The 11,743-nt window shown below is 32.0% G+C and overlaps 3 protein-coding genes across 6 annotated transcripts in view; all 3 read right to left on the bottom strand.

Annotated features, from left to right (window-relative positions):
* LOC109853398 (probable cytochrome P450 6a13) overlaps nucleotides 1-957 on the bottom strand; it is a 5,997-nt gene extending 5,040 nt beyond the window's left edge. For 3 of the 4 annotated variants that reach the window (XR_002250113.1, XR_002250112.1, XM_020425511.1), the window contains exon 1: nucleotides 383-842. Coding sequence is in view for 2 of the 4 variants with exons in the window: in XM_020425511.1 (XP_020281100.1) it covers nucleotides 383-551 (169 nt within the window). In the remaining 2 variants the exon portion in view is untranslated. The other variant, XM_020425512.1, reaches the window with a different exon arrangement.
* Nucleotides 958-2,986: 2,029 nt separating this feature from the next.
* On the bottom strand, nucleotides 2,987-6,442 carry LOC109853397 (probable cytochrome P450 6a14). The gene is made up of 6 exons (XM_020425510.1): nucleotides 6,114-6,442; nucleotides 5,238-5,607; nucleotides 4,747-5,093; nucleotides 4,434-4,664; nucleotides 4,073-4,321; nucleotides 2,987-3,643 (listed from the first exon to the last, which is right to left on the bottom strand). The coding sequence occupies exons 1-6, from the start codon at nucleotides 6,280-6,282 to the stop codon at nucleotides 3,462-3,464; spliced, it is 1,548 nt and encodes a 515-aa protein (XP_020281099.1). The 5' UTR covers nucleotides 6,283-6,442; the 3' UTR covers nucleotides 2,987-3,461.
* A 1,585-nt stretch (nucleotides 6,443-8,027) lies between these two features.
* LOC109853400 (probable cytochrome P450 6a14) lies at nucleotides 8,028-11,646 on the bottom strand. Its single transcript, XM_020425515.1, has 6 exons — nucleotides 11,290-11,646; nucleotides 10,334-10,703; nucleotides 9,111-9,448; nucleotides 8,804-9,034; nucleotides 8,455-8,706; nucleotides 8,028-8,286 (listed from the first exon to the last, which is right to left on the bottom strand). The coding sequence occupies exons 1-6, from the start codon at nucleotides 11,456-11,458 to the stop codon at nucleotides 8,123-8,125; spliced, it is 1,524 nt and encodes a 507-aa protein (XP_020281104.1). The 5' UTR covers nucleotides 11,459-11,646; the 3' UTR covers nucleotides 8,028-8,122.
* Between the last annotated feature and the right edge of the window lie 97 nt (nucleotides 11,647-11,743).

The following is an 11,743-nucleotide window of genomic DNA, read 5'->3' as shown; positions in this document are numbered from 1 at the left end:
TTTTTTATGTATTTATTTTATTTTATTTATTTTATTGTCATCTACTTTGTCTGCGAAAAAATCCGATCCAATTGTCTTTTTATTGTAAAAAATTTTTTTTTTTCTTTTTGTTGCTCAGTTCATTACCACTGATGAAGATCCAATCCAGGGATCGAAACGTATGGTTATATTAAATATATTGATTTAAACACACTTCCATCCAGTGTACTTCTCGTATTGGCCTTAACCTTGTTTACTTAATATGAAAACATATCATTTTTTTGTAAAAAGTGAAACTAATTGCAAAATTGTAAAATAGTAGTAATAAAAGTTCTACACTTTGTTGTAGATTATTACTAACTTACAAATGTCAGATAATTATACGTATAAGAAAAATACTTGCCTACTGATAGCTTTCCAGTCAGGATAGGAGTAACATTACCAGTTGGTACAACTGGTTCGACATAAAATACACCTTTTTTACGCCAGTAATTGAACACCACAAACTTGTAATACACATATACAGAACACAGACCAACGACAAAAGCAGTTATTAACCCTACAAGTAACATTTTGCTCTTCTCGCTGTATTAGTATCCCTAATTATATCCAAAACAGAAAAAAAATATACACAAATTGTTTGTGTTCATTATATTATCCCGAAAAACTGAGCATCAGAAAATAAATGTCACGCGATCAAAGCAAATTGATGTTATTCGTTTGTTTGAAAACTACTGGAGAATGATGATGTCGCAAAAAAACTGAAGTTGAATAATATCGAGAAAGTTAATTTATAGATGTGATCTTATCTAACACTCAGTCACATTATCTGATTATAAAAAAATACTCTCAGTCTAATCATATTACATACTGCTTCTTTATCTTATATTCCAACCTTGCTGTAAGGATAGCTTGGGTTTTTAGGGTTATCTCGTAAATCAGGCACAGTCACAGAGGGTAAAGAAAAGGATCTCCCGAGTAATCTTATTCTAACCTTTATTGCACATTTGTTACATGGCTTCTCTTTTTTTAACACAGACTGCTCTTCTACCAGAGAGCCTCGCACCTCGACGCACGCAGTCACGTGTTCCCCGCTGCGCTTAGCGCCAACTAGGGGACGACTCGCAAGCCGGCGGCGCTGTGGTCGCTCCGTCAGCCAATAGGCGACGAGCAAGTTGCCGCCCGAACACAAATGGCGGCGCGTAACCCACGTACCGTTTACAGCATCGGCCATTCCTGACAAACGCATTCGTCTCGAATGTTCGACTTAACTTAAAAAAAACTCAAAGACCCGGCGGTTTGACAAAGAAAACTACATAAGTAATTATTACACTGAGAACGCCGCAGCAACCTGTCTGTGACCGCCTACAATGAACTAAACATAATGATTACTCAATAACAATGAATATAAAATAAGACAAAAGAAACTGCTGTACTACAGGGCGCAAACATCAGCGCTACGAGCTTACATATAAAAGATACAAAGTATCTTAAAGCGTATAACTGTAAAACTAGCGCTTCTTTTTGTTGTACATACTTTCTAAAATAAAACGAAAATAATAAGCGCATAGAACTTTTTTTTTTTCTTTAAAAGGAACTAAAAACACAAATCAGTGTACACTAATGCTGAAAATACGAAACTATACGGTGTGGCTTACTTAAAAGAAAGTAACTCCTCAGGAAGGAGGTCCAACGGGTTTAACCCACGGTTTAATTCGATCAGTTGACAACACGGAATTATATGGTCTCGACGTATGATTAAAGCCAGGTATATCCTGGACAACATACCTGTTTTTATTTAACGTTTTAGTTACAACGTAGGGTCCCTTATAAGCGGGTTTTAACTTTTTGTGCTCACCTGTTTTAAGTGTAGAATCTCTAATGAGAACGTAATCGCCTGGTTTGTACAGTGTGGGTTTCTTATGTCGTTCGTCATAATACACTTTGTTATATTGTTTAAGCTTATTTGTGGCCTCGACGGCTAACTGACGGGAAACGTCTCGGTCCCGCTCAAAACTTAATTCTACTTTAACAATATTATTTAATAAGCGCACTAGACTTGCGTCAGAGTGGTTGCGCATTTCCACGCCGAACAATACTTTAGCTGGAGTGGCTTTAATCGCGGAATGATAAGTATTATTGATGACGTACTGAATGGTGCCTACGTGGGAACTCCAGGCTTGGTCATCTTCTATGACCTTTCTCAAGGAGGATTTTAAAAACCTATTAATCCTTTCAGCCAGGCCATTGGCTCAAGGAGCTGCCACAGCTATCTGTCTATGTACAACATTACGATGCTGGACAAAGTCTGTAAATTCCTGAGAGGTAAAGGCTGTGCCTCTGTCCGATATGAGGATCACCGGATTTCCGAAATTTTGGAATAGATACGACAAGTGTTTGATCACCTCGCGTGATCCGGTCGATCTAGTCGAAAAGAGCCAGGTATACCTAGAAAAGAAGTCGACTACTAACAGAACATGTTTAAAACCTTCAAGCGACTCTGCTACTGGACCAAAATACTAGATATTGAAATTCGAAAATAAGTAGAAGTTTTTTCATTAACAATGTGTGTGAAACAATAAAAACTTGCCACTTAGCAAAGAAGAAAATTAATAGACGTAACTATATAACGTAATAAAAAAGTCTAAGAAAATGGTAAACCTATCAAATTTTTACAGTATAAGTAAAACAATGTAGATATAAAATAAATAAAATATTAATTTTTAATCGATAACGCAAGTTTGATTACGAAACAAAAAACTATAAGAAGATCATGAAGATACGTAAATAAAAATTAAGACTAATTAAAGCCCGATTTTTTCATATCTCCCGATAGCAATCTTCTGGATAAAGATACACAAAAAGATATACTTTATCTTTCAAATAAAGTTATCGAGAACTTATCTGAAAGTGAAACAATAAATAAATATCGTTGTGTGTAATACTATATGTTCTAAATCATTGTTTTTTAATGTTTTGTATATCACAAGAGTATTTTTATGCAATAGAACAAATGCAACAATAACTGTATTATACAACGTAGCAATATAACAAATATATAAAATAAGTAGACAAAAACAGCTTATAGATACTTAGTTTCTTTCTTTCTTTATCTATCTAATGGAATTGATTTATTGCTCCGCAAACTGTATGAAGGCAGTCGGCGACATAGATCTAGCGTATAAGTGGGATCAGTTTGATTTAAAGATACTATGTAGTTTAGAAATTCTGCTTGTTATCTAAGTTTAATCTAATAACGTTATATTATTGGCAATAAATTGTGAAACCACTTGTCATTATTATCGTTGCGCCAACAAAACCGATAAAAGATATCATTTGTAGGATGATTCTGCATATATAGATTATCAATATTAATATTACGTTAAAATATATATATTTTTTTTATTTAATGTGTTTTGCACAACGATAGAGCAATTGTAATTGATAGTTACAAAATAGACGTATGTAGGTTAAACGCGGTTTTAAAAAGCGCAAGTGTTTCGTAGCGGTTCAATTACAAGAGGTACACCGCCTTCGGGAGTAAGTATAACAGGAGCTTTGTTGAAGATCGGTGGCACCGGAGTTCGGGGATGAAGTTTAACTTTAAATTTTGATAAAACATTTAGGATTCCAACTTTCGCCATCAGATAACCGAGACGTGTACCTGAAAAATATAATACGGAACTTTTTAAATTGTTCACATTTCTTAGTCATGTTATTTACATACAGTAAAACTCTGACATGAGTAATTTCAAACGCATGTGACCTACTTTTTCTTTTTAAAAATCAAAATTAAGTTTTTTTTTTCTAGAGTTAATGACTACACCTAGAAACAAGAAAAAAAAAGATATCTCTTTCTTTTTCTCTGAGATTCTTAGAGTGAAAATAAACGCGCATTCTACTGCTGCGCGGTCAAGAATTGAAGAAATTGAGGAATTATCAATAGCGGAAGAAAATAGTGGTCTGCTATATACCGACAAAGTTTGTGATGCTCGAACTTACTGGAGTTTTACTATATAACTTTACAAGCTCGAAAAATACGAATAATGTAGAAACACTTTTAGATATATTCGTTGATTTTACTAATTTTTACCGATACAAGTTCGCGGTCCTTCCCCAAATGGCAAGAAAGCGTACGGATGCCTGGCCGCTATTTGATCCGCGTTGAATCGTTCGGGATCAAACTTATCCGGTTCCGGATATATCGCCGGATCTCGATGTATGCCGAGCACCGGTATAGTAATTAAAGTTCCTTCCGGTATGTGGATATTTGTCGGAAGGTTTATAGTTTTGGTGCATATTCGATTCAGCTGTGGTAAAGGCGGATATTTTCTCAAAGTTTCTGCACAACACGTAAAGTAGAATAAAAACCTGTGATTTATGGTTTGCTGTCAAACATGTTTATTTAAACAGAGCAAACTTATATTTTTACAAAAAAAAAAAAACAACTTTACCATTTACTACTTTATGAAGATATGTCATTTCATTTACGGCATTGTAAGTCACTTCTCCGTGTTTATTTAGTATTTCATCAATTTCTTGTCGAAGCTTATCTTGTATGTTTTGATTTATGGCTAATTCGTACAAACAGTACGTTGCCGTAGTTGATGACGTTTCAAATCCAGCAAAAAAGAAGACAAAAGCTTGTGCAGCCGCTTCTATCATAGAAAGTTTACTCATAGTCGCTGTCAATAAAACGAAACATCATTCTATTTAATAATCGCATAACAGTTATATGTTTAATATTGAACGTTAAATTGTATTTACGAGGCACATCATTCTTTTGGGAGGCTTCTTTCTTTTCGTCAGGTTCGATATAGCCGTTTTCCATAAGTTGTATAAGTAGATTCATAAAATCGTGCCTGACGACATTGTGAGTCTTTCTGTATTCCGCATTATCCCGAAATATATTTATAAAAAAATTCGAGACACCCCGCTTGAAAATAGGGATAGAAAACAACTTGGCAAGTGAAGGTGCAAACAAAAAAATGGTATTTTTAGGAGAACTTATTTCAAAGATTTTTTTTCCCCAGTATCGAAATTCGTTATCCAGTTGTCCTATGCAGTTCGATTTGATTCCAAAAGCAGCTGCCATAATTATGTCTATTGAATACCTATTGTGTAAGTATTTGTAGTATATATAACACTTTTAAAGTTAATATATATAATATTTTTATAAGTTTTTAGTTGATTAGTTCTAAGTGTTTCACGAACTTTATTACTTCTTTTTAAAAACTAGTATTTTTAAAAACTAGTACCTTGAAAATATTTCTTTTATGTCAATGCATTCTTTTGTCTCGGCCATTTTTTCCAAAGATTTCGCGACTTCTTCACTGCAATCTTTCAGAACTGCGAACATCTGCTTCAATTTTCCCGAAGTAAAAGTAGGAGTCAATTTAACGCGCAAATTTCTCCATTTTTTTCCCGGAAATACAAACAAGTGTCCGGATAGCGGATCTGTTTTCTCGTTATAATATATTCCGCGATCGTGAAAACTACCGAATTCTTTTGTCAGCACTATTCGGACAAGATCGAGATCGGAAATCACAAGATTCGGTCTGTAAAATGTATATATTCCGAAAACTCGATGGTCCTTATATTTCAAGTACATATCGCGAAATAGTTCGCCTGTAATAATAAATTTCAAATTAAGTTGTACGTTACAATTTATACGTTTCGTTAAAATGTAATCAAAGATACATTGAGAAAAAACAAAAAATTTGAATCAAGAAAATCTTTTAAAACCTTTCAAAATCTTTGTTATGTTTGTCAGCTGTTAAAACTCAATTTAATGTAAATAATCATTTTGTTTTATTGCACTTGATTTAATTTTGCATTTAACAAATACAGCGTTATCGATTTATAAAAAAGCTTGAAAAAACAACTTCAAATGATAATCGATTTCAAACTATAAATATATTCTTTTGATTTATTCCAGTATTTTTTTTTTTAGTGTATATATAATAGTATATATATAATAAGACAATATCTGATTTTTTTCTTATAGAAATTTTTTTTTTATAGAAGCCAAATGCAAACTTGTGAAAAAGTAATAATGAAAGTTCTATGCTTTTTTATATCAATTAAAACTTACAAATATAAGATATTTATATATATAAGTAAATATTACTTACCTATTGATACTTTTCCAGTCAAGAAAGAAATCGCATTACGAACTTGTTCAACGAGTTTGACATAAAATACACTTTTTTTGCGCCAGTAAGTGAACAATACAAACTTGTAATAAATATATACACAACAGAAAACAACGACGAGAGCAGTTATTACTTCTAAGGATAACATCTCGCTTCTTTTTCAATAATGATAGTCGAAAAAAAATAATAATATATCTATATTATCTTGTTAATTGTGATCATTTATATTTTTCCGTCAAAACATAAATGCTTCGACAAAGTGGTCAAAGCAAGTGTTATTTGTTTGTTTGAAATACTGAATACTGAAGAATGATAATGTCTCAGAAATACTGAAGTATAATGTCGGGAAAGTTAATTTATAGGTGTGATCTTATCTAATTTTCTCGGTCATTTTATCGGATTATAAAAAGATAAGTATCATTCTATTTATATTACATACAGTTTATTTATCTCATTTCAAAATCATTTTTAACTTCTACAGGAATAAGTAAATATATCTGGATAATGAAATTCAAAAATTTTAGGCATTTTTCTACTTAAAAATGTGTGTGAGGAACGTTAAAGACTTGCTACTGGCAAGTAAACCAATCTATGAGTGTGTTATCATTTATATATTAGTTAATGTTATAATTACTTACGTATTATTACTATATACCAAGCACACATACATATGTCCAGTATGAAAATAAAACTACATGTCACGTTACATCTTAGGATCAAATAGAAAAGTAATTGATGTAACTAAATAACGTAGTAAAAAAGTTTAAGAAAATGTTTTAACTTACATGAAATTTGTATAATTAATTAAAACAACGTAAATATAAGATAAATACAATATTAGTTTTCAATCGATAACGCATTTTTGATTACAAAACAACTAAAGAAGTATAAAAAAATAATAAAAAAAAAAAAACGTAAGTATAACATTTACGACTAACGCACGATCTCTTTATATCTCCTTACAGATGTCCTCTAGATAAAGATATATAAAAAGATATACTTTATCTTTGAAAAAAAATTATCGAGAAGTTATCTGGAAGTAAAGCAATTGGGCATAAATAAATATTGTTGTATGTAATACCATATGTTCTGAATTATTTTTTTTCAATGTTTTGTATATCACAAGAGTGCTTTTATACAATAGAACAAATGCAACAATAACTGTATTATACCACGTAGCAATATAACAAATATATAAAATAAGTAGACAAAACGGCGTATAGATACTTAAAGTATCTTTCTTTCTTTATCTATCTAATAAAATTGATTTATTGCTCTGCAAACTGTAAAAAAAGCAATTAGCGATATAAATCTTGCACGATTCATATATTTGTATCGATTTAACTCTAATAATAAAAGTGTGAAAGATTCTACGTAATTTAGATCAATTATGCTCGTTATCTGATTTAAGTCTGGCGTAATATTGTTGGCAATATAAGTTGAAACCACTTTGTATTACAATCGGTAACAAATTCAATAAGAGATATCATTTGTACGATGACTCTGCAAATACGTATATATATATTATCAATAATGGTAGTACGTTATTGATAACATGTATATATATATGTATGCATAATTATTTTCTGATTTAAACGTTTGCTTGACGATACCGCGACATTGTTATTAATAATTACTAAGGAAGTTTAAGACTCTTAAGTTTCAAACTGTGCGAGAATTTAAACAGTCATAAGAGCTTTACGCTGGATGTTTGTTGCGAAATAATTATATGTACCGATTCGAATCCGGTTATCACTTTCTGATGTTTACCGAGACGGTCATTTTCAATCGAATAAATCGATTGATTAGCGAACTGAATCAAGCCTCCAATCAGCTTGAATTGGTTGTGAAAGATAGAGAAGAAAAATGTAAGATTGAATGTAAAAGAAAGTTTGCAACACTGAGGGGAATCGATAAAAATTTCTTTATTCTTGGTATTAATAGTTACATAATTGATCTGCGTAGTTTACCCGCGGCTTTAGAGTGTGTTATCGCGGTTCAATTATAAGATGTACACCGCCTTTAGGCGTTAATATAACAGGCGCTGCATCGATACTGAGTGGCACCGGTGTTTGGGGATGCAATTTAGCCTTGAACTTTGATAAGAAATTTAAGATACCAACTTTTGTCTGCATATAGCCAAATCGTGTACCTGACAATTTAAAAGCAACACACAGTTTTTCATATTTTTTGTATTTTTAAATTATGTTTGAAACAATGTGTATGTGTATTATACATGTACAATTTTAATAAGCTCGAAACCTACAAATGTTTTAGACAAATAATTTAAAACACTTCAATTATTTTTACTAGACCTTACCGATACAAACTCGAGGTCCTTCTCCAAATGGCAAGAAAGCGTATGGATGCCTAGCCGCTATTTGGTCTTCGTTAAATCTTTCGGGATCAAACTTATCAGGATCCGGATATATCGCCGGATCTCGCTGTATACCGAGAACTGGTATAGTAATTAAAGTTCCTTCTGGTACGTGAATCTTTGTTGTTGGAAGGTCTAAAGCTTTGGTGCAGATGCGATTCAGCATTGGCAGAGGTGGATATTTCCTAAGAGTTTCTGTATAAAACGCGAAACAACATACTACCTGTAGTTTCTCACACATGTTTCTGTAAAAGAGCAAACTCATATTTTTCCAAAAAAACCATAAACTTACCATTTACTACCTTATGAAGATAGGTCATATCGTTCACAGCATTGTAAGTTACTTCGCCGTGTTTTTTCAGTACTTCATCAATTTCTTGACGAAGCTTATTTTGTAAATCTTGATGTAGCGCTAATTCGTACAAACAGAACGTCATAGTGGTCGAGGAAGTTTCGAAGCCAGCTAGGAAAAAGACGAATGCTTGCGCAGCCGCTTCCAACATAGAAATCTTACTCGTACTCGCTAAAAATGAAACATCTAAATTTTATACCAAACGCATGATTGTTTATGTACCAGTTGAATCTTAAGGTATATTTACGAGAGGTGTCGGTAGCATTTACTTCCTCGTCAGGCTCAACATAACCATTTTCTATAAGCTGTATAAGTAGGTTCATAAAATCGTGTCTGACAACATTGTGAGTTTGTCTGTACTGCACAGTATCCCGAAACATATTAATAAAAAACTTTGAGGTACCTCTATCAATAAAAGGAATGGAAAAGAATTCGGCAAGTTCAGGTACAAACGCAAAAATCGCATTCCAAAAAGAACTCATTTCAAAGAATTTTCTTCCCCAATGCCGAACTTCATTATCCGGTTTTTCCATGCAGTTCGATTTGATTCCGAAAGCAGCTGACATAATTGTGTCAGTTGTATATCTATTGCACACGAAGTCATGATTAAATTATTATACAAACGTACGTCGTCTATACTAAAAAAATATTTTAATATTTAGAGTTTATACAGGGTGTTTAGTAAACCGGAACACCGCTCGTAGGCAAAAGAGATTATTTTAAATAAAACAATTTTATATTATTTTAAGAGACTCGCAATAATTAACGAGATGTTATTTACTAAAGATCTGCGAATGATCGTGTATCTACGTGCGTAATGACAGCTCAATCTTTTGCGCGCTTACGTCGTAGCAACAAAATGGGAAGAGGTACTACAAACAGCGTATAATATAAAAATAAATAATTATCATATTATTATCTAAACATAAAAGTATGGACCGTATGTTTTTCATCGAAATAAAACTCTACTGTCTATCTAAGTCTACTGTCAAAATGTGTCAAAACTGAGTTTGTTTTTATTTAATTGCTTATTTCCGAAAAGAACACTATAAAACAAGAAGAAAACTTATAAATTACATATGTATATTATGTATATTCTGCTGTTTATATTAGCTTCTTCTATTCTGTTGTTACGGCATGAGCGCGCCAAACACTGACAATGAGCTGTCAATAAGCACGTAGGTGCACGCTCATTCGTAGATTTTTATTATTTAACATCTCGTTAATTTTTGCGAATTGTGCAAGATGCTATAAGACTTTTTAAATCAAAATAACTCTTTCTATCTGCCTACGAGCGGTGTTCCAGCAATTACCGGATACCCTATATATTTATTATATAAAAATGCTATAGTTTCTCTTCGAAATAGATAAGACTTTTTTTAAAACAGTCTCTCTTTTTCTATTTCTTTTTTAATTTTTAAAAAAACATTAATTATCTATTCAATCAATAATTGGTTTTGAAAGCCTTACCTTGCAAATATTTCTTTTACTTCGATGCATGTTTCCGTTTTGGCTACTTTTTCTAAAGATGTCGCGAGTTCTTCGCCGCAATCTTTCAGGACTCCAAACATTTGCTTGAGTTTTCCCGAAGTAAATGTAGGTGTCATCTTGACACGTAAATTTCTCCATTTTTTTCCGGGCAATAAAAACAACGTGCCGGATAACGGATCCGTTTTTTCGTTACAGTACCAGCCGCGATCGTGGAAACTGCCAAATTCTTTGGTCAGCACTGTTCGAACAAGATCGAGATCGGCAATCACAAGGTTCGGCTTGAAAAATGTATACATTCCGAAAGCTCGATGGTCCTTATATTTCAAGTAAGCGTTGCTAAAGAATTCACCTAATAATTGTAAGAAATTCTACAATTACATTGTATACGAAGTATACATTCATTTAAAAAAGAACTAAAAATATACATCGTAAAATAATACACTTTACTATATTACAAGAAACTTTTTCTTAAGCCAAATATATTTACAGTGATTAAAACAATTAATTTACATTAAAGGAATATTCTGTTATTTATTTTGCTGTTTGTACCACGTAAAAGAGATAGCTGTAACTTTACACATTAAACATTATACTTTTATATACATGTCACAGGCTTTTAAAATTCAGAATACAAATAGATAATTTTGAAGTACTTCTTGACTAAGAACTATAAATCAAAAAACNAAAAAAAAAAAAAAAAAAAANAACTATAAATGCGTCTTGGTGACACGAATTTGTTTCTCGATGTATACATAATTTATTTGTCGTATAGAAACGTCGTATAGAAACGCTAATTTAGAATTAGCAAAACAGTAGTTTTTAAATTTATGACATTAGATTTATGATTTCTTTGAAGGTTACAAACAAATAGGAGTTTATACAAGTTTCTTTATTTTAGCTGATATTAAATTATATGAATACAAAATAACACTTGCCTACTGATACTTTCCCAATCACTAAAGAAGCCACGTTGCCAACTGGTACAACAGGTTCGATATAAAATACACCTTTCTTGCGCCAGAAAGTAAACACCACAAACTTATAATACATATATACAGAACACAGAGCAACGACAAGAGCAGTTATTAACCCTACAAGTAACATTTTGCCTTTTTTTCCGTAATGATAGCTAAACAAAATATATCTAACTTATCTGTTTGTATTTGTTATATTTTTCGACAATTGTTAGAATATGATATGAATGTTTCGTCAATGGTCAAAACAAGTTGATGTTACTTGTTCGGTTCAAGACTACTGAAGTATAAAGATGTCGTGTAGATACTGAAGTATACTGTCGAGAAAGTTACTTTATAGATGTGATCTTATCTATTTTTCAGTCATTATCTGATTATAAAAAGATAACAAACAATTTATTTATATTACATAATG

Source organism: Pseudomyrmex gracilis, unplaced genomic scaffold, assembly GCF_002006095.1.
Source record: "Pseudomyrmex gracilis isolate BER0280 unplaced genomic scaffold, ASM200609v1 scaffold_48, whole genome shotgun sequence".
Taxonomy (NCBI): Eukaryota; Metazoa; Arthropoda; class Insecta; order Hymenoptera; family Formicidae; genus Pseudomyrmex; species Pseudomyrmex gracilis.
The sequence above is the reverse complement of the archived record's forward strand: the minus strand, read 5'-3'. Positions and strand labels throughout refer to the sequence as shown.